Here is a 27,807-nt window from a genome sequence, read left to right on the forward strand (position 1 = left end):
AAGTCTATAAATCATTGTAAATTGCCCGTGGAAAGAGATCCAACACTCAGTGACTCAATAAAAAAGAATGCCATGTGGTCTTTAAATCCTTTGTTCTTTAACTTTGAAAATAAAAACTTTTGATTCACTAATCACTTGAACTACATTCAGTTCTGAATTGTTTCCTATGGCTTTCCTAGAATAAATAACAAGCTGTGCAAAGCCATCATTAAATAGTGAAGTCATCTAACCTTATGAAATTTTCTCAAGAATACAAATAACAAAAATTCAACTTCAACTTGATGGTAATTGGTGGTCATGCACCAAAAATTAAATGCATGAAGGTGCAAAACTGATTTCTTATAACTTCATTATGTTAGATGTTGTAATAGTATTGGAGCCATAAATGAGTCATAACTAAATTGCTGTTAGTTTTCAAGGTACCTATGCTATACCTATTAATTCTGAAGGATTTTAGGGGGTAAAATTTTATTCATTCATCTTAGAAATGTTGGATTTTTTTTTTAGTCAAGCAGGTGCAACGTTTTTTATAAATGTGAACAGAAAATTTATTTACTAGTATAAAATATTTAAGAAATATTGGAAAATATCCAGACATATCTTCAAAAATTCTGTTGTACAATGTTTAAAACAGCCTCAAAATGTTAGTACTAAACATAGAATTGAAGTTAGCAGCCTTGTTAAGATTCAAATCTTTCTGATCAATTTCTGAAGAATTTAATTTTTTATGAAACAATGCTGGCAGTTAAATGAACATACAAGTCAGAAATACTGTTACTCTCCATGTTACATACTGGAATTTTGGCATTCCCTTTAAGTTTACTATTGCTATTCTGTCATTGCATGTTAAGCACCAAGAAGTACATATTTCCGTTAACCCTCGGTTAGTGAAAGACTACATAATACATCTGAATCCAAAGAAATTTTCCAGATAGTTTAAATCTCAGTTCTTAAGGGAAAACTTCCCAAATCTAAAATATGTTTCAAAACTGCAATGTGCAGTGCAGACTTAGACATAGCTGGGCTGATTTTCACCAAAGCTGAGTCTGAAGGAAGGACTCTGCACTTGGCTCCGCAGCTGAAAACCTAAGGATTGTTGTTCATCCTAGACCTTAACCATGCCACTCTGCCTGCGGTCCTTTCAGCTACTCATCATAAAAGAGACTTAATGTCTCTCTCGTTTTGTGTGACATCACAGCATCTACTATGAAATGTATGCCTTCTATCAGCTATCCTGCAGCCTTCCAGCCCAAACATGAGAAAGTGTATGCTGTTAAAAAAATGTAGTAAACATATTTCAACGTGGACTCTCAAAGATTATTTTCATTCAGACTCTAGTTTAAAAGCCTTAGAAGTTAATACTCTTAAATACAAACAGTGGTAGAATTATTATAATTAAGGCATTTGTTTCATTTATCAGTGCCAATTTTTTGCTTCGTAAAAATAACACTTTAGCCAGGTGCTGGTGGCTCATGCCTGTAATCCTAGCTACCCAAAAGGCTGAGATCTGACGATCACAGTTCAAAGCTAGCCTGGGCAGAAAAGTCTTTGAGACTCTTATCTCAATGAACTACTCAGAAAAAGCCAGAAGTGGTGCTGTGCACTAGCCTTGAGTAAAAGAAGCTTAGGGACAGCATCCAGGCCCTGAGTTCAAGGCCCAGAACTGAAACACACACACATACACACACTATAACACTTGAAGCAACTCCGGTTGCTCTATAATGGGTGTTCTTTTCAATTGACAAAGCAAATTTCTTCTTCGCCAAAAACCTTTTGCACACAGTTGTTGATTTCTCGGGAAATGCTTACTGAAATTTTAAACATTTTTCCCTGTGGAAAATTACCTGTGACAATTTGCTTAAAATAATTATGGGATGATATATGAGAAATAATGTGTTGAGAGTGTCTATATATGCACATTTTTATAGTTAGATGTTGCTTACTATTTTTTTTAATTTTTATTTATTTATTTTTGTCAGTCATCAGGCTTGAACTCTAGGCCGGCGCTCAGCTCAAGGCTCAAGGAGAGCACTCTACCACTTGAGCCACAGTACCACTTCCAGTTTTCTAGTGATTTACTGGAGAAAAGAGTGCCAACAGACTTTCCTGCCTGGGCTGGCTTTAAACTGCCATCCTCACATCTTGGCCTCCTGAGTAGCTAGGGTGTGAGCCACCAGCATCTAGCCTTAACTTTCTATTATTATCTTTAAGTAGTTGTACAAAGGAGTTTCAATTCAACATGTCAATTTATGAGTGCACTGATCCAAGTCAGTCTCCCTAAAGTGAGAAGCTTTTAAGAGATTATAAACTGGAGAGAAATTTTACAAGATTCAGAGCAGGGGCACTGGACAGCCTACCCATCATAGGCCACATAGTAATAATTCCAGTGCAGACAGACAGGTACCTGTGTCGGGGCGGAAGGTCAAGGTCATAAGACCACAGAGGTTTTGAGCATAGGAAAAATTCAAAGAAAGATACTGTGCTCCCAACAGCAGATTATGAAGAAGACACGCCCAGGTCGTCTAGCCTAGCATTTTGGGAAGGTTTAAGAAGCATTAAACACAAATTAACAATATTAAGTACATTCACATACAAATTTTGAAATATTTCCTTGGCTATCTATATAAAAATGAAACTGTGGACAGCTGGACAGGAACATTGCTCCACTCGTCGGACTTTCCTCCAGGTCCCTTGACATCGAGGATTACCAATGGCTTGCCAATGGAGAGTCTGATTTCTGAAATGGGATTTTGGAAATGTTAGTTGTGCTAAAAGTGAACACAAGAAAACTCTTTATTACAGAATTATAAATTGAATCTTTTTAAAAAAATAAAACTGTATGCTGAGACCTGAGGATCACAGTTCACAACCAGCCCAGACAGGAAAATCTGTAAGACTCATTATCTCCAGTTAATCACAGAAAAAGCTGGAGGTGGGGCTGTGGCTCAAGTGGTGAAGCACTAATCTTAAGTGAAAGGAGCTCAGTGCCCAGGACCAGAGTTCAAGCCCCAGGGCCAGCAAAAAAAATCCCCAAAAGCAAAAACCCTGTGTGAACAGTTTTAATGTGAATTACAAATCAAGTTAAAGAATTATTGCAAATGGAGTTTCTCTCCCTTAGATAAAGTATGTTAGCAATAAATCCCCATTTGAGGTCATTCTCATGTTTTGGGGGTTACTGTATCTGATTCTACCACTTGATCTGAATATAAGCACTACGTAAAGGGAAATGGTATTCTGTGTGCATTTAAATAAGAAGGGTCTAAACCAAATTATTCCTTTCATTCCTTTCCAAGTCTTTGATTTTGCAATGAAAAACTGGGAGATGTGGAAAGAGAACAAAGGCAGGTTATTAAAATTACTGTTTTTTAAAGTCCATAGTACCTGAGCTAGGGCTTAAGTGCCCACTTTATTAAGTGCAAATTGAATTATAAATTCATTTAAAGACATAATATGGATGAGGTATTCAGAAAAGCATTAAGTCTAAATATTAAGTTTCATTTGATAGGCATTCCTTAGCCACTTTATTATTCATATGGTATACTCAATATAGACCACTAGGCACAGGTGAGTAATAAACATAAGTTCAAATGATTAAATATTAAAACATGCAATGGGAATAATGAATAATTGGGAATAGCAATGTTTTACTGCTTAATCTACATTTTCCACCTGATATACTGAAAACATAATCCATGTGGGACCTAAATTGGTCCTTATCCAATAGTTCTTTCAGTGTGAAATAAACCCGTCTTAATATGAATGATAGTATAAGATGCACTGATAAATGAAAGCAGGAGGGGATAGATTTGCAGATTTTTGTTTAGAAAAATCTATAATTATATAGGATTATCATCCTGCAGAACTGAGCCAGCCACTGTCCCAGGTACAAATTCATGTGAAAAGCCCCACTACACAGCAGATCTGAGACAAGAACGGGTTTGAACAACCTGGATAGGGTCAGTAAACTATGAGCCCTTGTAGACGAATTCCAGCCTACCTCCTGTTTGCAACGGACCATAACTAGAGTTGAGCTCTGGTGCCTCATGCCTGTAATCCTAGTTACCCAGGAGGCTGAGATCTGAGGATCTCAGTTTGAAGCCAGCCCATGCAGAAAAGTCATGAGACTCTTATCCTCAATTTATCAGCAAGAAGCCAGAAGTAAGGCTGTGACTCAAGTGGTAGAGCACCTGCCTTGCACAAAAGGCTAAGGGACAGCACCCAAGCACTCAGTTCAAGCCCTAGTGCTGGCAACATTGATTAATTAGTCAAGTAATTAAATGAATGAATTTTAGGACTTGAGAGCTAAAAGAAAGTTATAAATAACAATATTTTGTGACATATAACATTATATGAAACTTACGTTTCAGTGTCCAAACAGAAGGTTTGTTGGGACAAATCCAATGTATACAGTGGTCTGCCCTCATGCCTCTCTGGCCAAGTGAAGTGGCTGAGTTTGGTATATGATAGAAGCCATATAGGGTGTAAAGCCTAAATTATGGACTCTGGGGCATTTTCTAAGAAAAGTTTCCTGACTTCTGATTGAAGGGATTATTCAAAATCTACTGACAAAGACTCTGATTCCATTGGTCTGAAATAGGGCCAGAAATCTGCATATTTTAAATCTCTATTTCAAGAGAGTCAGATCAAGTGGCCTTCAGAATAGCTCTATGGAGCAACGGGGCTTTGGGTGGTCATTTGGGAACTTCCAAACTGACCAATTCTAATTCTGGCAGACAGAACCTCAGAATCCCATAGTGGGAACTGAAGCCTTGGACAGATTATTCTCTTCACAGTCCTAATCATGCCTTCACATGTAACATGCTGGTCAGCTGTGCTAGACAGAGAAGATAGATTCTCAGAAAGAACAATGAGAAAAGTCCTCTTATCTGTTTGTTTCTCTTACCCATCGGAGTCCAGGCCATCTCCTGAACAACGAAGGCTCACTGAGTTCATAGCTGGAGGCTGACAGTCCACACATACTGTGTATCCTTCTCGAAGGTACTGCATCCATCGAGTCAGGGGCCGGTTTTCCAGGGCACAGTGAGGCGTCAGCGACTCAGTCTTGAACTCCATACAGTAACTAAAGTAAAAGAAGTGATTATTTCACATGCTGTAACATGAGGGAGGCTAATGCTGTAGCAAATCTTAGGAAACCAGTGCATCTCGCAGACAGGAGCAGGGAAGGAGTGCATCTTCACAAGAACACATCGCGTGCATCATTCACAGAATGCATTTAAAGTCTCTCATTCACCTATACTGGCATGAACCTAACCATAGAACCTTTCTTGTTCCTTTTCAATCCGTGACTAAATTATGTTGGTTAACATGAATGTAAAGATTTGAGTAACTTGTATCCTCCAACCAATAAATTGTGTATAAAATCACCAGCACCTGTGACTCACCTGTAATCCTAGGTATTTAGGGGATTCAGGTCTGAGGTGCAAGGTTCAAAGCCAGCCCTAGCAGACAAATCCAAGCAAAAAGCCAGAGGTTGAGGTATGGCTCAAGTGGTAGAGCACCAGCTTTCAAGAGGTAAAGGCCCTGTGTTCAAGGCCCAGTATCTATCAACACACACACACACACACACACACACACACACACACACACACACACACACAAAAGCATGTGTTTGCCAGGTGCTAGTGACTCACACCTGTAATCCTAGCTACTCAGAAAGCTGAGATCTGAAGATGGTTGTTTGAAGTCAGCCTACGCTGGAAAGTCCATGAGACTCTTATCTCCAATAAACTACTCAGAAAAAGCCAGAAGTGGCTCTGTGATTCAGTAGTAGACCAGTAGCCTTAAGCACAAAGAAGCTCAGGGTCAGGGCCCAGGCACAGAGTTCAAGCCCTAGGACTGGGAAAACACACACACACACACACACACACACACACACACACACACACACACACACACACACACACACACACACACACACACACACACACACACACACACACACACACACACACACACACACACCATGTTTTATAGGAAATTAGCCCTTGGTAATGTTGCAGCTATTTAAAATATACACATACACACATATTACATATGTATATTAAATATATATATTATATATAATAAGGATTTGTATGAGCCTGAAGGCCCTGAGGAAAGCTTGTCCTTGACACCAGGGCATCCCTGTGCTTTTGTGCCCCTCAAAAGTTGCTTGGGGCTTTCCCTATCTTCCCTACCCAGCCCACATGTGTGGTATGGGATCATGTCAATGAGTCTTGAAGTCAAGGGTCAAAGTTGTATCAGGCACCACAAATGAAAACAGAACGGAAGATACATTTTTCTGCAACAGGGTTAGAGTCACTTTATACTGAGCTGTGGAAAACTTTTTTTTTCTAGATTCTGAAGGCCGCAGGGACCTTCCAACTATGGGTGAATATTTAAAGCCTTAGTACTTAAAAGCAACACAATTTTCTAATTCTCCAGAGAAACAAAACATAATTTTTAAACCCCATCAATGTTGTAGAAAAAAACTTGTATTTGCAGCTCAATGGCTAATTTCTTTTCCTTTTTGTCTCTTTCTTTCTTTCTTTCTTTCTTTCCTTCTTTCTTTCTTTCTTTCTTTCTTTCTTTCTTTCTTTCTTTCTTTCTTTCTTTCTTTCTTTTTTTCCTGTTGTTGGTGGGGCTTGAAATCAGAACCTGGGCGCTTTCCCTGAATCTCTTTGTGCTCAAGGACATTGCCCTACTACCTGAACCACAACACCACTTCCGGTTTTTAAGCAGATACTTGGAGATAAGAATCTCATGGGGACTTTTCTACCCAGGCTGGCTTCAAACCTGGATCCTCAGAGCTCAGCCTTCTGAGGAGCTATGATTACAGGTGTGAGCCACCAGAGCCTGGCTGCCTCGTTTCTTTTGGGGGGAGAGGAGGAAGTGGTACTAGGGCTTGCCTTCTTGATTAGCTTTTTCAAGCTCAAGGCTGGCACTCCACCACTTGAGCCATACTTCGACTTCTAGCCTTTTGCTAACTAGTTGGAGATAAAAGTCTCTGGAACTTTCCTGCCTGAGTTGACTTTGAACCTAGAACCTCAGATTTCAACCTACTGAGCAACTAGGATTGCAGGCACGAGCCTCTGGTGGCCAGCTAATTTCTTACTAATTAAATTGTGAGTTGTAACAGATTATACAGAAGATGTTTAGAAATTCTGCCACAATGATGTTTAACCATAGTAGTGACTGCTTATTAGTAACTTCAATGATGGTTATTGAGGTAGGAAGTTCAACAATGCATCTTTAGTCAACAAGATACTGCAGTCGTCCCTCAGTACTGTTTTCTCATTAACTGTTTATACCAGCCCCATGTGATGGGTACTCACATTCATTTTGCAGGAATAAAAAAACCCAAGGTAGAACAGCTCATGGCTAGTGAGTGGCAATGTGCGAAGTGAGCATGCAACCATCCGGTCCTTCTTATCTGATGGCACAAGAATGAACCTCATTTGAGCAGAGGGGTGCCTTCCAGCCTTAGCCATGAGGTTTCAAACAGGAATCCTCTGAATTGACAGTATGCCACTTTCCATGATTCCATAAAGACTTATCAGAAGAGCATCTCATTGTAACTAATCAAATAATATTATTTGATCAGTGGTTCATGTCTGTAATCCTAGCTTCTCAGGAGTTTGAGATCTGAGGATCACAGTTCCAAAACACCCCAGGTAGAAAAATCCATGAGATTCTTATCTCTAATTAATCACCAAAAAAAAGGTGGAAGTAGACTTGTGGCTCAAATAGTAGAGTACCAGCCTTAGGCAAAAAAAGCTAAGGAACAGTACCTAAACCCTGAATTCAAGTCCAATACAGGCATGTACTCACGCTCGTGCGTGCACACACACACACAAACACACACACAGGATTATTTCAATTTTATGTAGCTTGTTTCTTCTTGGAGATCAGAACTTGAAAATGGATAAATCTTCATATCTCACAAAAACAGAGAAAGGACAGATATTTTCCCAATTCAATGATTAAGTCATGTTTTACTCAAAGTTAACGGGCAAGTATCAGTCTAAGAAAACAGTCACAAGTTCACTCTTTTGGACAGACTTAACTGCACAACTAGAAAAACATAATGATAATTTAAACAATACCAAATTACCCAGCATCCTCTGTGTGTGTAGACCACTGTGGAGATGCAACTTGTCTTGTTCTCTCTTTGTTGAATGCAGAGGTAGTTATAAAGGCAGGGACTAGAAAAGAGAGAAGTACATTGAATGCATGCCACCAAAGTACTCGGAGATCTTTCTCACAAACTTGGTTCATGAGAACCTCTTGATCTTCTCACAAATTTTCTTCACAGACTTGGCTTCCTACCTGCCTAAAGATCATTTCTAAAGCCAAAGACTTGGGCACACCTTCAAGTAGCAAGGTGAGGCTCAGTTACAAGGCATGCAGAACCAAACTGACTGAAGATTTGTGCGCATGCAGATGGGCAGGGAGGGAACCATAGGCAAACACTTAATGTCTGCAAAGATAAAATTGGAAAGGAAAGAGAGGAATCCCAAAAGAGAAGCCAGCAGGAAACAATAAAAAGACGGGGGAAAAACAAGGGGAAAAAGGATGCTTATTGTGAAATGAGAAAGAGAATGCATCTTTTTTAAAATAAAGAGAAATTTTTTTCAAAAGGAAAACAGGAACAATGAAATAAGAATAGACCAAAAAAAGAGAAGGAAAGAGAGGGAAAGAAAACCAAAGAGAAAAAAAACAATGGAAGGAGAGTAAATGGAGTGCCAGAAAGAGAGGAAAGAAAAATGATAAAAAAAATAAAAAATAAAAAACAGAAACAATCAGTCACTGGTGGCCTGTAATAAATGTTAGGATCAGGGTTGAAACCCGCCCAGGCAGGAAATTCTGTGAGTATCTTATCTCCAATTAAAGATAAAACAACAACAACTAGAGCCCAGAAGCTTTGCCCACCAAAGAATGTCCCCATGTGACTGCCCAGTGCCAGCCAGCTCAGCGAGTCCCTCACAGCTTAAGAAAGAAAGTCTCCTGCAGCCTCCTTTCAGCCCTTTCCTTCTCCCAGCCCACCCTGACTCTGCCTCTCTGGGTCAGTGAAAAGAAGAGGTGCCAGGCACCTTTCCTTCTATCTCTGATTTCTTTGCCTTGTTTTTTGTGTCTCATCTTTCTTTCACAATAAGTCAAGGAAGGCATTTGCTATACTTAGCACCTCCAAGTAACCTTTTGACTCCAGTCTGCTTCCAACTCAAGAGGGGCTTACCTTATTCATCACTATACCTCTTCCTCATGTACACACCCAATGAATAGTTGTGCAATGGGTGAGTGGATGACTGAATGAATGAAGTCATGGGATTGCCACCAAGGCACAGATGGCTGCTATATCTCTGTGGGTTCCTGTTCTGATACCACCACTCCTCTTTATCTATGCGTGATCATTTGTAGGACCTCCCTGGAGAAGACTAAGGTCCTAAAATACTCAAGACCCTCAAATAAGCGTGTTCTAGGTCTTACATCATCTATGCACAAGCTCTCGTCTCCTTTAAATACCCTAGATTATTATAATACCTAATATAATAAATGCTAGGTAAACAGCTATGTTTCAGTATTGTTTGAAGAATAATAACAAGAAATGGTCTGTCCGTGTTGAATACAGACACATCTTCCCCCCTGGAAAATTTTCCATCTTCTATTGGTTGAATGTGCAGATTCAGTGTGTGGATGTGAAAGGCTGACTACTTAAGCTTTGAGGCTGAGACGGTTCAACCGTTCTTCCTGTCTTTTGTGTTAGAACCTAGATTGTCCTGAGAAAGGTGGATATAAGCAGATACTGCTTTGTGAGATGCCCAAATCATCAGCATGAGCAAAGCAGTGTGAGGGTGCTGGTAGCTAAGAAAATGCTGTAAGCCTATAAGCATGTTGACTTTATCTGGCTCCTCACTGCCACAAGATGGCAGCCCTTCGTTCTTTCTTTTAGCTTTTTCATACTGAGAGTCATGTTTCTATTACGATGGGAATATAAGACAAGAGTAGTCTGGTGTTAGGCCACAGGCTGTCAAGGGTTGCAGATACAGTTCTTGTCTCCTGTGGTTTGGTGCCTTCATCTCTCTGGCATGAAAATTATCCACACCTAGAGTATACCCTACCATCCCAGGCAGTGACATGTTCGTTTTCCAAATGGAGCATGTCACGCTTCATAAATGTGATTGTAGCTTTTGCATTTCTAAAATTCACAGACAGAATTAAGAGGAACAAGTGAGCACCTGTATCTGGACCCTTTTGTTCTTCTCAGACCCAGTAATCAGAAACAAAACACCTAAAGGCTTAGTTTTTCCACATGTTTTCATGTCTATTCTTTTGATATGTTTATGTATTTATTCACTAAGTGAAGGAGTAATTTACTGCTAAAGCCTTCCAGCATCATACAAGCATGAGTGTAAAATGTTTGGGCTCAAAACCTTCACCCTCTTATAATTTACACTTTCTATAGCCTTACAAAGTTCCAAGGTAACATAATGTTGTAGTTCAGAAAAAAATAGGAAATTAGGAAGAAGAAAGGAAGTATGAGCATAGCTCCTGATAGAAAATCCTTAGGAATTATTTGGTAGTCAGTTTCTAGGCACCACGCTAAGTCACTTTGCATATATTCATTTAATTTCACAGTCACTTTCAGGGATAGATTCTATTATTTCTCCAGTTCCCAAGGAGGAACAAATACAATATTCATTGTATGTTAGGTGAAAACTGAACTACATGAGGGTAGGAATGCGAGGAGGGAAAAAAAGGCAGAATCAAGGAAGGAGTGGCATTAATCAAGATGCATTGTCCTGACATATGGAATTGTAACCTCATTGCACAACTACTTAGTTAAAATTATAAAGGAGTCAGAGAGGGCAGAGAGGGCACAGACTAGCCCTGCTGCATCGCAGCCATTCTGTTTCTATAGTTAGCCCATCTCTGGAGTAATTCTACACCACAATTTCCATTCTTCATTTTAAAAAACCCTTTGTAGAGATAACCATTTTATTCATTAGAAAGCTGAGGTTCCTTGAAGAGAAGTTAGCTAGTATATGACTAAGCAAGAATCTCAATCCAGAAGACACTTGGTTTTTATAAGTCATCATGTTCACCAGGGTGTAGTATCCTAACCACTTAGGAAGGCTGAGCTTGGGAGGATCACAGTTGAAGGCCACCCAAAATATACAGGCAAGATATCCCCCCATCTATTTTTGTCAGTTGTGAGACTTGAACTCAGGCCTGGGTGCTATCCTTGAGTTTTTTCACCTAGGCATGTGCCTTGCAGAAGCATGAACTCATTTCAAAATTAACCAGTCCAAAAAAATTTTTTTAAAGAGAAAGAATTGGAGGTGTAGCTCAAATGGTAAAGTATCAGCCTTGCAAGTGCAAGGCTGTGAGTTCAAACCTCAGTATTGCCAATAAAAAACATTGTCTATGTTCAGTTTCTGTGCTGTGCTCATAGTTGGTGGCTATGGAGTGAGGGGGGGGGGAGGGGGCGGGGAGGTAGGATACCTGTTTTCAAGCCCCAACTCATCCTCATGCTCTCGCTTAGCAGTTAATGCACAAGGCTGGCATTCTACCACTTGAGCCACATCTCCACTTCTGGCTTTTTGTTGGTTAACTCAGGGTAAGCGTCTCTCCAACTTTTCTGCCTGGGCTGCTTCGAACTGTGATGCTCAAATGTCAGCCTTCTGAGAAGCTAGGATTACAGGCATGAGCCACCAGCACCTGGCTGGGGTGCATTTTAAAAGCCAGCCAGTTACTCAGAACCTTGCTTCCCCTTGTCCCTGCCTGCTGCCCTGGGGTTTGGATGTCTGGAACATTCCATTACAAGGTCATCCTTCCCCCCTGTCAAGATTTCAGTAAAAAATAGACCAGGAGCCAGACCGCCTGGAGTGCTCCAGATCAGAACCACTCTTTAATTTATCCCACAAATATAATGTTTATTACTTAATCCTGATAAATGATTTAGAAATTAATCCTGCATATGTATTTTAGCATGGAGCTGATGCCCTGGGACAATGGCTCTCCATAATGCTGCTCCCCCTTTTGTTCCCCTTTCTGGCAACAATATTCAAATGTAATACATTCTTTGTTCACAGGCCATTTGCCAACATTTCTGGCAATCTAAGAGCCTACCATTGTTCAGTTTTACAACAACTTTCATGGCACTGCACATATTTCCTTTGAACATGAAAGAAAATTAAATTTGCTTGGGGAATTTCATAAGCCCTCTGACAGGGGTGGGGAACCATTTTTATCTGCCAAGAGTCATTTATGTATTTATACACATCCATCATGAGCCATACAAGATGATCAATACAGGCACAGGGCCACGGCAGCTGACCAGAAACATAAGATAAGAAAAGGTGTCTGCCCTGTTACATACCAAAAGATTTGGGAGTTTTATATGACCCACAGGTCTGCCATTCCTCATTCCTGACTGTCCCAAACAGAGGTGAAGAATGCAATGGGAATTTGACAAGTAGTATTTTATGCTTCCAAACTGGAAGCATGAAGTTTATAATACGCACCCCCAGTGATGTCCTCTTAGCAGGAAAGAATGCACATAAATATCAGTAATGTGCAAACGAATTCAGGAATTCATCCTCTTTCAGTTATTTTATGATGACATATAATCAAATGTATTCACTGAAATAGGGAAAATTCATTAACCCAGTGGTATTTCCTTCATTGGCTTCAAAGGGCCTTTTTGTTTCTACTTAATTACCTGAATCTGCAGTCACAATTTTAGCTGGAATGATAACAGATATCAGAAAATAATGTAAGAGTAAGTCCCTATAGAACCTATAGCTGTGAGATTTGGGGTTCCGTTCTGCTCGCTTTTCACAAGTGCTGTCTTTCCTCCCCAAACTCAAACATTTTGATGTGTAAGCCAAAAATAATGGCCTTCTACCCTTCCTATGGTAAAGAAGATAATGGCTATCCAAAGACAGACATACCCTAATCTCCAGAACCAGAACCATGGCATGCCACATGGCAAAGAGGAATTAGAGTTATAGACTGGAAGATTTTTTTCTTTTTTTTAAAAAAAATTTCTTATTGATATTAAGTGATTACATAAATTTCACAAATTTCACAGTACTGTGGGATAGTGATACTTAGTTAAAGTCACAAATACATTTTAACCTTCACAAGGCAAGTTGTCATTATCATGGTCTACAATGTTTGTGAATTCTATGAGCTTTGACAGTACATCTATTTCTTCCACATTGGGTGATATGTACAAGATCGGAAGATTCTTATGGACATAGGATTCTTGGAATCAAGAAGTCCTGTCAGTGAAAGATGTGGCTAGAGAAGAAAGAGACAGAGAGATTTGACAGTGCTGGCTGTGAGCATGGGGGGAAGAAATGAAGAAAGGAATGTGGTCAGCCTTAGAAAAATGTAAGGCAACAAACTCTCCATTCTAGCCTCCAGAAAGGAAGGTAGCCCCACTGATTGATATCCTGATGTTAGCCCAGGAAGACTCCTGTCTGACATCCAATCTACAGATCTGAAAGATAACAAATGCATCTCGTTTAGGTTACTAACATTGTAGTCATTTGTTAACTAACTTTTTGAGATAGTAAAAGGTCTTAGAAATTACAGTATTCTCAGTATTTTCTCTAGAACCTATTTTCTTAAGAGCAACTCTCTCTCAATTTTAGCATCTTTTGCTGTTTTGGTAGACTGAGAATTTCCTCAAACCCTGGTTCCAGTAATATTAAACTTTTTTCCTCCCTCAATACCCATTCTTTCTCTCCTGTTTTACTACAAACAGCAAGTAGAAACCAGCCTAGATTTGCACCCTCAACATTTTGCTTAGATAAATATTCGCAGCAGTTGATCATTCACAAGTTCCCCTCTCCACATACTGCAGGATGAAATCTGCTATGCTTTCTGATCTTGTGTATCATGGACTCCATTTACAGGCCAGGCACCAGTGGCTCAACCCTGCAATTCTAATTACTCAGGAGGCTGGAATATTACTGTACAAAAGCCTGCCTGGGCAGACAAAGCTGAGACACTCTTATCTCCAACTTATCATCAAAAAGCCCAAAGTGAGATTGTGGTACAAGTGGTAAAGTGCCAGTCTTCAGCAAAAATGTTAAAGAAGTGTGCAAGGACCTGAGTTCAAGCCTCAGTCCTGTAAAAAAAAAAAAAATCCTGTTTATCTACAAAAAGGCAAGGCAATGAGGGTTCTTGCTAGAGTCTGCATAAACAATATATTTTTGCTGACATTCTGATTTTAGTACAGGTAGGCCTGTGTTAAGGTTCTCTCCCACAGAAGTGTAACATAATATATTTGTGTTTTTTTAGGCCACTAAGTTTCTGACAATTTGTTATAGCAGCTGCAAAAAAAACCAAATATATTCCCTTGTAGACTGCTACAAAGGTCTGAGCCAATAATACCTACACAAACTCTCTGCCATGCCAATGTGACAGATATGCTCAAAGTCACTCATAGCTTTCCTGGGTAGATGGAGACTGTTTGCTTCTTCTAATCCTCTTAGTGGAGTTTAGTGGCAGGAGTAGCAAGATAGATCATTTGTAGCGGGTATAGCCAGCCATAGAAGAAAGGAGTGGACATGACCAGGCAGAGAAGAGACTCTACCCACAAGGGCCAGGCATGTGCTAGATTTGCCCAGGGCTACATTATCCCACAATCATACTGTTCGGCCATTGTTCCATAGCATCCCCTTCTTGACCTGGCCACAATATACTGTTGTAAAGAGACCCAGAGATAGGAAGGAGGGCACCGCAGACTGGGGGAGCAGTCAAGGGCCTAAAGTGCTGAGGAAATACCTCCTGACAGCCAGATACCATACAGAAGCAGAGCAGAGTCTTTTCCTATTGAGTTGATTCCAACAGCGACCAAGAAAACCCATAGTTCATATAGTAACCTCCTCTCAGAACCTCCCGTGTTAGTTGTCCTCTATGACTGCTTCTGTAAGCAACCACCATGGAAGAAATAAATTCTTTCTTTGTACACTTAATGTGATGGCTGACTCATCATAAGACCCCCATCTCACCCCTCTACTACAGAGTGATCTTTTCCAATCCTAACTGTGATTTCAATGGTCCCTGCAGAAAATTACTCTAATGGCTCTCTAGGATTCTTCAGAAAAGAAGTACCCCTACGTGACAGCCTTGTTTTGGTATCTCAAATGGCTCTTATACTTTCCCAATATTATATAAACAAACCATGGATGGTCCGCAGCTTCAGTGGTCACTGCAGGCTAAATTCCTGTAGCTTAAAAATCTGCTGGCACCAATCCCAATTTTTTTTTTACACACGCAGTTCTTTTAAAAATAGCCCCCAAAGCACATTATTGGCCATGTAGGGCCTGTTTTCTTTGCAGAACTGTGACTCTATATCCAAGATCCACTGTCCACTGATTTGGCACAACCTCATGGTTCAAAGAACCTACACTGTCATTGACCTTTGTAGTTTCTGAATGCTCTCCCCTCTATTCTGAGAGTTCTTGCACCCTCTTCTTCTATTGTGGCACTCCCACCGAGCCAAGCCTACCCTAAGCCTCTAGACAGCCTTGTGCTGTGAGAATTTTCCCTTTCATGTCATTTGTCCAAGCACTTCCCAATAAGGCCTGCTGTGTTACAGCCTCTTCTGATCATGTTTTGACCTTGATCGGCCTTGAAATCTTTCACAGCCCCTACACCTGACCACAGGATTTAACTCTTCTAGTCTGTCTGACTGAGTTGTTCTGCATTCTGAGCCCTGTCTCCAGGGAAGTCCTCACTGTTCCCTACCTATTTGCTCAGAGTTCCATGGGCTGCTTGCTCATTTGCTACTAACTCTACTCATTACCACAGCTGTAATTTTCTGGGATTAATTTGCTGTGATAATCTGATAACTGTTTTCCCCCCACTAGATAATGAGCTGCATGCTAGCAGGCTCTGGGTCACCTTTCTCCCCCTCCAGGGGCCCTGGCCTCCAGCCCATGCCTGATAGCAAGTCAATTCTCAATAAATAAATATGGAGTATAATAGCTTGATAAGGATTGTGTTGACATAACATTTTCCATGCTCTTATGGGAAAAAAACCACACATGGTCTTTGTTATCCTGAGTAGTCACTGTTTTGCCCTATTGGGTTCAATCTAGATCAACACATTGACACTGGTTTTTGTGGGGTTTTTTTTCATCTCCTTTCTGAGGCTGTGGAGGTCCTAGATCATTCATGATCCAGCTCCTAGCCCCTTCATTGGCTAGTCCATAACCTCAGCTATCTTCCCTCCCTCCCTTCTCTCCTCCCCAGCCCTCTCTTGAGACAGAGGCCTGGCTATGTTGCCTAGCCAGGCCTTCGGCAGTTAGGCTTAAGTGAGGCTCCTACCTCTGCCTCCTAAGTAGCGGGGACTGTGGTTGTGTTTACCACCTTGCCCAGTCCAAGAAATTCTTTCAAATCAGCACAGTAGCCCTCGTCCGGTCAACTTAAGAGGCAAGTATTTCAAATAAATCATTTCTTCCATTTAAAAAATTGACCACTTTTTCTATCATTATCACATTTGTGCGTGCACACACAACAGTAAGAGGTAAATTAAAATCCCATTGGACTCACAGTGGAAATAGAAAGATATTATGGCTGTATTTAAGTCCTCTGTCACCTGCATGATAGGTTCAGAATAACGCACATGCGTTATTCTGAGGGCTAGGGCTGTAGCTGGGGGTGGGGGGGAGGAGAGGGGCGGGGAGCACCATGTCCACGTGATTTATTATTGAATGCATGCACAAAGAAAATAAGCCATTAGGTTTAAAAATCACACTGAGGGAAGGGAGGGATAGGCAAGCATTTGTGCAGCGGGTCATTAATGTCTTTATTAAGCATTTCCGGAGCTTCCTATCTACTTGGGGCAGAGCAGCCCAGCCCACTGCCTGCAGAGTGTGGAACTTTCCCCTGACAGCAAACGGCCTCTGATGGAATGAAGCGGTTAAGAAGTCATCAAAGATAACAAGGATAGAAACCAGGAAGACACCAATACCAAAGGAATGCCCGCAGTCCTGGCCCTGTGACGTGGAGTACTCCAGGCAACCGGCTCTCTCTTCCAGGGGCGGGCAGGGCGCCCCACCGTTCTGGGGCTCCTGGCGCACCACGCGCCTGCGCACGCGTGATGTTGGCCTGCACTGGCCTGCACAGCCACTCCAAGGGCTCCACTCTCCAACAAAGCAGGGCCGAGCTGGAAAACAGCAGAACAGGTTGGTCACCTGAGTAAAACCACCCAAGCTGCCAGGTAGTTCCTGCCAACACAAACAATGGAGGCTAGCCCAAGTCAACTTCACCTTGGTCATAGCCATCTATCAGGGGAACGCACAAAGCAGGTCGCAGTTTACATTGACTCCACCAGCCCTGATGGGTAACTGATAATTAAGTACCTCTGAGAGGCAGGCAGATACTCTGGGATCCGAAGCCAGGTTCACACACCCAAATAAATTCCTTCAGGCTACTTCCGCATACCCCCAAAGACATCTTTGCTTTTATTTTGTCCTTGCTATTAACTTTATCTGTGCCTGCTCATAATATTATTTTCTTTTTTATATCATGTAGTTTACATACATATTTATGGAGTACAGTGTGCTCTTTAAATACATGTGTGCAACGGGTTACGATCAGAGCTAGATAACTGGCATGTCTACCACCTCATAGTTAGCTATCCTCTGTTGTTTAGAACATTCAACAGCAGGGCTCTGCTGGCTCCTATCTGAAATCCTAGTTACTCAGAAGACTGCATTCTAAGGATCATGGTTCAAAACCAGCCCAGGCAGACAAATCCAAAAGACTCTTACATTAATCACCAAAAAGCTAGAAGGGAAGCAGTGGCTCATGCGATAGTGTCAACCTTGAGCAAAGAACCTAAGTGACATTATGCAGGCTCTGAGTTCAAGCCCCAATTCCAGCATCAATCCCCCCACCCCTGGAAGAAAAAAAAACAAACCCTAAATCACACTTGAAATCTTCTCTACCAGACATTTGAAATACAGAAGTTATTATCCCAGCCATAATCACCCTATTGTGCTATAATTAATTTGTTTCTCCTTAACTTTATCCACATATGGATAGTCATTTTCTCGCCATCCTCTCTGCTCAGAGTATTTGTTATTTAATAATAATGCATATTTATATATAGACAACATAGGGAGAGGAAAAAGAAATTTGAAGAAGAAAATGGATTTTCATCCACCAATAAATCTCATCACTTACCCAGTCAATTCTTCTCAGCAAATGTATTGACCTGTAGCTTAAGGCCACATACAGGGTCTGTACACTCTAGGCTTCTCCCTCTTTCTCTCATCTCATCCTCCCTGGATCACAGACTTATGATCTAACTGTAAGAGCTAGAATTCAGAGATGAGCAGTCAGCAGCAATGAACAGAGAAAGTCAGGGCAAGACTAGATTTGGTTCTAGTCTTATTCTAATCAGTACAAGTACACATTTGGTACATGGTAGAACTCAGCTGGTTTTTAGCAACAGGGCATGTGCCAGATTGTTCTCTAGAGTCAAATGACATGTCTTAGGACTAACCTGATGGGCAAAGCCAATCAGTTTCTCATTGATTACCAGATCTGAAGATGGGATTCAGATTGCAGTTTTCTTACCCATGACTAGCAAATCAATTGATTTTGTTATTAATTATTCCAATGAAAGCTTTAATGAATCATTTTAAAGGACAGTAATGAGTTTTTATTTTCAATTAATTAATTGATTCTCTAATCAATTAACTAATGTGTGTTTGTGATGGGAGTCTTATTATGTTAGTCAGGCCGGTTCCATTTCCTGAACCCAAGTGATCTTCCCACCTCAGCCTCTTTAGTACTGGGAGTACAGATGTGTGCCACCTTGCCAGCCTGTAATGAATATTTAAATTGAGTTGTTTCTGGATTCGAAAGAGAATATGAGAGAATAAAAGAAAAAGAAGACAGAATACTTCTGAAACAAATGATAAAACTTTCATTGCCACAAAATGAGACCCACTTTTCCTATGACCTTCATACTTTCAAGTTCTTGGCATTTTGTGCTGGAAATCACTCTGACTGCTTTCCAACCTTGATTTGTACTTCTGTCAGTTTGTATGTGAAAACTCATTTTGCCTATCAGCACATTCTAGTTTAGGGTTCATGGTCTGGGAAAGACATATTTGGCAGCACATAGCTTACCTCTGACATGAAAAGGATCACAGACAACATCACATGTCAGTAATTTTAAATTTTCAATACTATGTGTTATAACCTTTAAGCAGTTGTACAAAGGGATTTTAATTCAACAAGTCAACTTATGAGTACACCACTCCCCTCCCACAATGAATGCTATTTTAAGCATGATTTTCTTTCACTTTAAAATCTATTGGTCTCAAAAACCAACTATGCTAGAAATCAAGAATAAGCCATATTAATTTTTATTTATTTATTTTATTTCAATTTTTGCAAGTCCTGGGGCCTGAACTTAGGGCCTGGGCACTGTCTCTGAGCTTTTGTTGCTCAAGGTTAGCACTCTACCACTTGAACCACAGCACCACTTCCAGCTTTTTCTGTTTATGTGGTACTGAGGAATAGAACCCAGGACTTCATGCATGCTAGAAAAGCACTCTACCACTAAGCCACATTCCCAGCCCCCTAGTGTTTATTTTTTATCTGCATGCATAAATCTTTTGGAAAAGTCAGTAACAGTTCACTTTTTGCTCTGCTCGCCTCTTGTTGACCCCTTCCCTTTTATTTTCATGACAGCATTATTTCATTGCCCATTCAGCCAAAAGACATGCAGACTGGGAGCGAGTTTGAGGACTGCTATGTCCTTTATCCTGTAAATACATTTCCTCATCCTTGAGTCTAGATAGTCCTGCCCTGATGTGTTGGACCTGAACAATACTTAATACTTTTTTTTTTTTTTTTGCCACTCCAGAGGCTTGAACTCTGGGCCTGGTCACTGTTCCTGAACTTTTGTGCTCAAGGCTAGCGTTCTACCACTTGAGACACAGTTTTACTTCTGGATTTTTGTGGTTAATTGGAGATAAGAGTCTCATGGACTTTCGTACCCAAGTTGCCTTCAAACTGTGATCCTCTTAACCTTCTGAGTGGCTAGGATTATAAGAGTGAGCCACCAGCTCCTAGTAATACATTTTACATGCATTTATTTCAAATGTTAATATTAGGACTATAATATAAAGTTTGCACTGTTAATAAAAAAATGTAGTAATATCACCTTCAGTTTGCCCTATCCATATCGTGAAAGGGCATATTGGGAAGAACTTTCTGACTAAATTTAGGTTCTTAGGAATTCTTTAACAAATGTGTTTCTTGACCAACATTTAGTTTATTTGGTTTCATCCCATTGTTGAAGTCCTAAAAATCACAGATTCATTACATCAGTTGTTGTTCTTGTTGCTAAGTTTGTCCTTGACAGAAAGCTATTTCCTGTTTTTCCAATCCATGACTTCAAAAGCCTTATAAAGAGCCAGCCACAGTGGTGCATCTATAGTCCCAGCTATTAGCAACTGAGGCAGGAGGATGATCACTTAAGCCCAGGAGTTTGAGACTAGCCTGGCAACTTAGTGAGACTGTCTGAAAAAGGTAAATAAAATAAAATAATTAAATAAAAAATTAATGACCATAAAGAGAATCACAAAGTCCAGGAACACGACATAAATCTTTATGACTTTATCATAAGATAAAATGGGTAAAATCTCATAGAGAATCACACAATATTATTGTGTGTTGGTAGGTTAATCTCAGGTATTATCTTCTAAATCAAGATTTTATTTTTGATTCACTTGTGAACTTTTGACTATTTGCGCTGGAAGTCATCATAGATCACAAGAGATCTTTGGTCACAGAGGTTAGGGGAAGCACAGGAACTTCTGACAGATTTATTACAAGTCATATATTACAGCTGGATGACACACATTTCCTTCTGAACTATTCCATTAACATTGTCCTTTTCCCCATTGAAGCTTGTCTAATTCACATCGATATACAGCATTCTAAAATAGTCTCTGTATCTAACTTGGTTACCAGCTGTTACCAGAAGCTGGTAGATTGTGTTACCTGGGCAGCTAGAGGCATGATTGCCCTAGAGTCCAAACTTGTCACAGCTTCTTAACTACTAATAGGATTCCATCACATCATCTCATCCCATGCAAGGGAAGGAAGACTAGAATTCATGGATTCAGGAAGCTCCTCAAGCTTTTTCTTCTCTTTTTTTTGTTTAAACTCAGACCAGGTTTCCCAAAGAAACAATCCACATCATGAGATATGGGTTTGAAAGCAAGTTATGTCTTTGGGAGGTGATTCCAGGAAGCACCAGAAGGGAGTAGAGCCACAAAGTAGATATCTAGGTTGCCACTGGAAGGTTGAGTGGGCACCTCTAGAACTCAGCTCACTGGGAAGTGAAATAATGGATAGTCCAGAATATAACGAATGACTGAGCCCTTCTTGACTTACCAACTCATCTATCCCAAGAACTTTCTGGTTCTCATAAACCCCAAAACCCAGACACAGGAGAGTGGCCAAGAACAGCTATATATTTCAGTGATGAACCAACACATAAGAGTGGAGCCCATTTTCTCATGACCATATAGTTTGGACAGCAAGTCAAATGCAAGCAAAATTCTCTTAGAAGATATACATTTTTTGGGGGGGTGGGGGGAAGTGTTTACTTTGTAAACTCATTTCATTGGGGTTTCAAAAGCATTCTTATCTTTTAAAACTTAAATTTGTATCTTCTTTTTTTCTAGTTTACATGATGTGTAAAATTCTATTTGTCTAATGAATTCCATGGCTTTGCTAGCATTTCTTTATCTAGTTAATGTCTGTAAACCATTCAGGACTAGATAACACGGAGGTAAAAATACTGATCAGTTCACAGGAGCTTTTTGAAGGGTAACTAAGGCTTTGGACAATACAGTCTCTTTTGGTTCTCAGAGAACCCATGGCAAGGTTGTATAGAAAAGGAACAGATGGCAGATATTTAAAATTGTGTTACCATGACATGAATGTGTTTATGAGGATGCTGGTAGAGGTGGGGGTGGGGAGAAATGTTTTCATTTTCCTTCCACAGAGTATCAAGAAGTAATAGCTATGCATAAATGGGTATAGCTGTGAGCAAATAAAGTATATAGAGAGTATTTCCATAGAAACTATTATGACTATTTGAACTTGATGTGGAGGAGAAAGCAGTTGGTTGTGGGTGGCCTTAGACATTGAGATGGCAAAAAGCCAAGCAAGCAAGGCTAAATTACAGAGGAGAGCACTTGACTCTGTGTGATTAGCTAAGGAGACACCGCCACAAGAAAATGAGAACAAGGCTTTATGCTGAAGAATAAATGATCTAAACAGTAGTTTACAAAGCAAAGTACTCTTTCTTGAATAGAAGGTTAATTTGTGGTTCTCTGTAGGCTGTGTATATGCATGCGTGTGTGTGTGTGTGTGTGTGTGTGTGTGTGTGTGTGTGTGTGTGTTGCACCATCACGAAAGGCATTAGAAAAACACCTTTTCTTATTTATTCATTGGTAGGTACCTACGGAGAATACTGTGTTCAGTTCTGTTGGTACAACTCACCAAACTGTGAGTGGATCTGGAGAAAATCCAGCCAACTGCAAAATGAAAGGTGTCCATGGAGAGCTAAACTAGAGTCCCTTGTGTTTGCAAATTCATGCTGGGAGTGAAAGGAACATTTGGAAATGGTATGACAGCAAGTGGTACTGAGAAAATAAACATAAAATCCTTTCGACCATCTTTTGAAACTCATGAGTGAGGGAAATTGCGATCCAATAAAAGGGAATACCCCCCTTCACACTACAGATAATAAAATGTTACTTGTTACTTGTAAGATGTACTACTGGAAAGGGATGTAAATATATTAGAAAGGACTTGAAGGACAACCAAGAGAGGTTAAAGAGGTCGTTAATTTTAAAGCATAGAAAATAATGTTCCTTCCAGGTGACACCTCCTGTATTCACCACACTAGTCTTGGTTGAGAACCCCAGTGCTTTTGGCTATAGGAGCCTCTGATTTGCCCCTCTCATCCTGCTCTCTTTCTCTGGACCTCAGTGTTTTGGCTTCTACTAATGAGCAGACTACATCTAGTCATGTAGAATGTTACGTAGGGAGGACTTAGCCAATGCCTTTTTATTTATTCTTTCATGCATTCAACAAATACTGAATACTTAGTGTGTGCCAAGTACCAGATATCAAATAAAAAATTATCAGTCTTTGGAAGCAACAACAAATTATAGAGCTATGACAAGGCAAGAAATAGCAAACTTCAGGAGAAAGTATAGTGTTGAGGAAAGGACCCTTCTTATCAAGAAGAGCTCCTAAACTAGACACCAGTACCTCATTCCATCGATTGTAGCTACTCAGAAGGCTGAGATCTGAGAATCACAGTTCAAAGTCAGCCCAAGTATGAAAGTTCTTGAGACTCTTATCTCCAGTTAACCACCAAAAAGCTGGAAGTGGACCTGTGGCTCAAGTGGTAAAGCCTTGAGCAAAAAAGCTCAAAGACAGGCTCAGGGACCAGGCCTTAATTTCAAGCCGTAGGACTGGAACAAAACTAAATAAATAAAATAAAAAAGGCTTGGATGGATCTAGAGCTTATTGTATTGTCAGGTTTCATTAGAATGTAAGCACCTCAGTTCCTCAAGAGACTAAACATAGTGGTCCCCTATGATCTAGCAATCCCACTGCTGGGCTTTTACCCAAACAATCACAAACAAGGCAACACTAAAATTACCAGGACAACTATGTTAATTGCATTATTTGCCACAATTAAGATATGGAACCAACCCAGATACCCCTCAGTAGATGAATGGAACAAGAAAATGGGGTATTATATACAATGGAATTCTATGTTTCCATCAGAAAGAATGATATCGCCCCATTTGTAAGGAAATACAAAGATGTGGAAAAATCACATTGAAATGAAGTAAGCTAAACCCAAAGAAACATAGGCTCTGTGGTTTCCCTCATTTGTAATAATTAGTATATGTCTAGGATAATCCTAGCAGAGGATCACAATAGCTCAATAGTTATGTACATATGACTATATAAAATTATGCTAATTGAAATGAACTCCAAATATTGAAACAAGAGGTTTTTTGTTTTTAATGTACTATGTGAAGTTATTCCTTTTTGGGTTTTTTTTCCCTCCTCTTTGGTTTATCCCCTGTTGTCACTGGTTTTGATTTTGGTACCCTGCTTGTGTAATATATATATATATATATATATATATATATACATATATATATACATACATATATATATGTATATATATATATATAATTTGGGGAAGGGAAGGGGAATAACAAAATGTTGAGACAAAGGACAAAAGTTGAACTAATGCAACAGCGATACTCAGGAGACACTGTTGGAAATGAACTTTACAACTTTTCAGGGGAGGGAGTCGGGGGTAGTGGGGGAGAGAGAAAGTGGGAGAAAACAAGGAAGGGGTAACAATGTTCGACAAGAAATGTACTCATTACCTTACGTAACTGTAATCCCTCTGTACATCACCCTTACAATAAAATCAAATAAAATAAATAAAAGAAAGCTCCTTTCACCGCACTTGCCTAACCTTTCCCCATCATCTAGAATGCCTGAATCTCTTCAGAGCCGACATCCCCCCACCCTTTTCACTGTTTATCCTCTGCGCTTGGCACAGCTAATCATGACCGTCTCAGTGTCCCCTTCTGCTGAAGACCTCTCTGTTACTCTTAAGGATTAGGTTGCCCAGAACTTCCTTTGCAAAGTCTTCCTTGAATTCCTCAGCTCGAGGTTTTTCCTCCCAGATCACCTATTTTGGTCATAATTCTCCTTCATCCCCAATTTCAGTTTCAGGAATCCACAGCAAACCATTGTGTGAGCATATTAAATTCAAAACTTCCAGTAATAAATAATTCATAAGTCTTGAACCGTACATTGTTCTGAGTAGTGTGATAAAATCTCTTACTATGCTTCCCTGTCTCACCTTGGAAGTGAATCATCCCTTTGTCCAGTGTATCAGTGCTGAATAGGCTACCCTGTCACAAGTCACTTTGTAGCTATCTTCTTCGTTATCAAATCAACTGTGGAATATCTGTAGTGTGTTTTATGTTTAAGTAATCTTTACTTCATAGCAGTCCTAAAGCACAAAAATAACTATGCAAAGGCATCACCAGGGCATAAAACATGGAAGGATAGATTAATGTGGACAGCTATATGACAGCATTGCAATGATACAGGAAAAGTCATAGTAGACCTAGAGTTAGCATTACCGATCGTTTCAGGCATCCACTGGGTGTTTTGGGATGCACCACCTGCAAATAGGAGGGGACTACTCTATTGAGCATGTTACACTCATTTTTGCATGTATTCCTGGCTAGACAAGGAACTCCATCTCCAATATCTTTCCATCTCTGTGCATAGACCTGGATATGTTATCTGCACTACATAAATCCTATGATTATCTTTCAAATATAGACAGGCTCCTTGTGAGCGAATGACTGCAGAAGTGGGAGGAGCTTTACTTGAGTCATGCAGATCAGGAGGCAAGAGGTTTAAGAGGCTGTGAGGGATGTTGGAGGACATCTGGCTTGAGGATGCTTCATTTCCTGAATACCTGCCTTTCCTCCCTTAATTTTAGAGGTATAATACGATGCTCTTGGAGCAGAACCTACAAGGAAGTTTATCAAAAAGAAAATCTTTATTCACAAGGTAAATCATTAGCTCTTAACTAGAGTCAACAAATCAGGTTTTCTGAGCATCAGGCCTAGGGATTGGTCTGGCCTGGGCCTGGGAGCCCCTTCCCTTGGCAAAAGGCAGAAGCACTCAGCCCCATGTGGTCTTCTGCTCTCAGGGCCTGAGGACCCCGTGCTGGGATCCTGAAGCTTGAATGTGTGTGGGCTCGCAAAAGGTGTGGGCTCTGGGGCAGTGAGACTAAGAAGGAGCTTTGCCACTTTTGACTTTCAGAGCTAGCTGCTCTCAGATAAACACTCTGGTTCTTCAGGACTGTGCTCACCATGTCTTCCCTTACTTTTTAACCCAATCAAGCCAGCATTTACTGCACTCTCCAGAGTGGAGAGGGTCTGTGAGCTAATGTGGGAACGACCCGACTCTTAACAGAAAACCAGCAAGGTGAAAAAACACAACAGGAGCTGGTTGTGAGTCACACCTATAATCCTAGCTACTCAAGAGGCTGACATGTGAGGACTGTGGTTCAAAGCCAGCTCAGGCAGGAAAGTCTGTGAGACTCTTATCTCCAACTTAGCCACCAAAAAAGCCTGGATAGAGCTGTGACTCAAGTGGTAGAGTGCCATGTGTGAGCAAAAAATTCAGGGACAATGCCCAGGCCCTGAGTTAAAGTGCAGGACCCCTCCCCCCACCCCACCCCCACACACGGGACTTTGAAATAAAAATCCTGAGGCTACATAGATAAAACCGAATCCTAAGAGCATACTGAACTGAGCTACATCATAGAGTCCAGAGGTGAAGAGTCCTCAGTTCTCCCAGAATTTGCTCTTTAAAGAGAAGGGCCCTCTCCATGCAAGGGTAACCCAAAGTGGGATGGATACACTTTCTTTCTCTGGCCATCACTCCAAAGATCCCTGGACGTTCACTGAATCCGGCCGAGCCTGGCCTAAGGGCTCCGCCCTGGCAGTGACATCTTTCCAGAACTATGCGGCCCTACCTAGCTGGAGCTCCTGAGTCACAGAGGGGATCTCAAATTCTTCCAAAGGATGAGCCGAGGGCCCTAGCCGCAGCCAGCCAGACCCTGCTGGGGAGGGGTGCTGCGGAGCTGTCTCAGCTGGGGAAACGGAGAGGCCCTAAGCGGCCTGAGCTGGGTATGCTGGATGGAGGTGGCTGGGATGGGCAGGAACGGATGGATTGGACTGGACGCGCTGGAATGGAAGGGACTAGGAGACGTCTAGCTTTGGGGCTGCAGACCAGTGCCCAGCTCTATGCCAGCTGGCTGTGGGCGAATGGCTGGTGTCGCTCCCGGGGCCCCCCGGCCACCCACCTGGGCATGCCCTGGCGTAGTCGAAGCAGCAGTCCCCAGCGAGGCGGCAGGCTTGGTCGCAGAAGCAAGTCCCGTAGACCCTGTCCAGCCTCCAGCCTCGGGCAAAGCAGGCTGGGTCCCGGCCCGGGCAGCAGCGCCCGGCCTCGGCGCAACCCGCTAAGACCCCCGGCCACAGTCGCGCCAGCGCGCACAGCACCAGCCACAGGGCGCTCGTGGCCATCGCTCCGACGGCACCTGCCAACGCCACGGACCCTGGGGACAAGCGCTCGGCTCGCACCAGCCCCGGAGCCGCCAGAACCGTCCGTCCGAAAAGCACCGGTCGGCCCGGCCCCGCGCCGCCGCCCCCGCCCTCCGCGGCCCAGGGTCCTCGGCCCTCCGCCCTTCCCCGCGGCCCCTCCCCAGCCTGGCCCCGCGCCCGACGGGCGCCGGGTTGGGGTGGCCCCGGCCCAGGTGGGACGCGCCCACAGCCCGCGCTAGGGCGCCACCCACTGCTCGCGGCTGCCAGCCTGTGGGCCGGCCGCGCCCCAGCCCCGCGCGGGGCACGGCCTAGGGCAGGGGGAGACCGGAAAGCAGGTGCTCCGCGGGCGGGAGAGGGGTGTGGGGAGCCGGCTGCGTCCACGAACCCGGCCCAGAAAGACTTCTTCTTCTTCTTCTTTTTTTTTTTTTCTAATTTTTTCCGGCTCCAAACTTTGCTTCTTGATCTCTGGGGACCAATTAGGGACCACTGGACCGAGCACCTAACGGATGTCACCAGCACCCACCCTGACCTGTGCAGCCACCCATTCTACAGCGTTCTACAACTTTCTGCGCCC

General features: G+C 41.7%; 1 protein-coding gene across 1 annotated transcript; it reads right to left on the reverse strand.

The window, feature by feature from the left end:
• Positions 1–596: 596 nt before the first annotated feature.
• Positions 597–27,264, reverse strand: Sbspon (somatomedin B and thrombospondin type 1 domain containing). Its single transcript, XM_069990932.1, has 5 exons — positions 26,996–27,264; positions 16,994–17,188; positions 8,114–8,204; positions 4,904–5,080; positions 597–2,737 (listed from the first exon to the last, which is right to left on the reverse strand). Exons 1-5 carry the CDS (start codon positions 27,213–27,215, stop codon positions 2,620–2,622), a joined length of 801 nt encoding a protein of 266 aa, XP_069847033.1. The 5' UTR covers positions 27,216–27,264; the 3' UTR covers positions 597–2,619.
• Positions 27,265–27,807: the final 543 nt, after the last annotated feature.

This window comes from Dipodomys merriami, unplaced genomic scaffold (genome assembly GCF_024711535.1).
Source record: "Dipodomys merriami isolate MVZ:Mamm:240054 unplaced genomic scaffold, mDipMer1.0.p SCAF_4, whole genome shotgun sequence".
Taxonomy (NCBI): Eukaryota; Metazoa; Chordata; class Mammalia; order Rodentia; family Heteromyidae; genus Dipodomys; species Dipodomys merriami.

Coding starts and splice junctions, on each gene's coding strand:
- Sbspon (XM_069990932.1), bottom strand. CDS start 27,215: ATGGCCACGAGCGCCCTGTGGCTGGTGCTGTGCGCGCTGGCGCGACTG. Junction 8,205..16,993: donor GGACTGCGGGCATTCCTTTG/GTATTGGTGTCT, acceptor TCTCTTTTCTAG/TCCCTGCCTTTATAACTACC. Junction 5,081..8,113: donor ACACACACAGAGGATGCTGG/GTAATTTGGTAT, acceptor CTTTTACTTTAG/TTACTGTATGGAGTTCAAGA.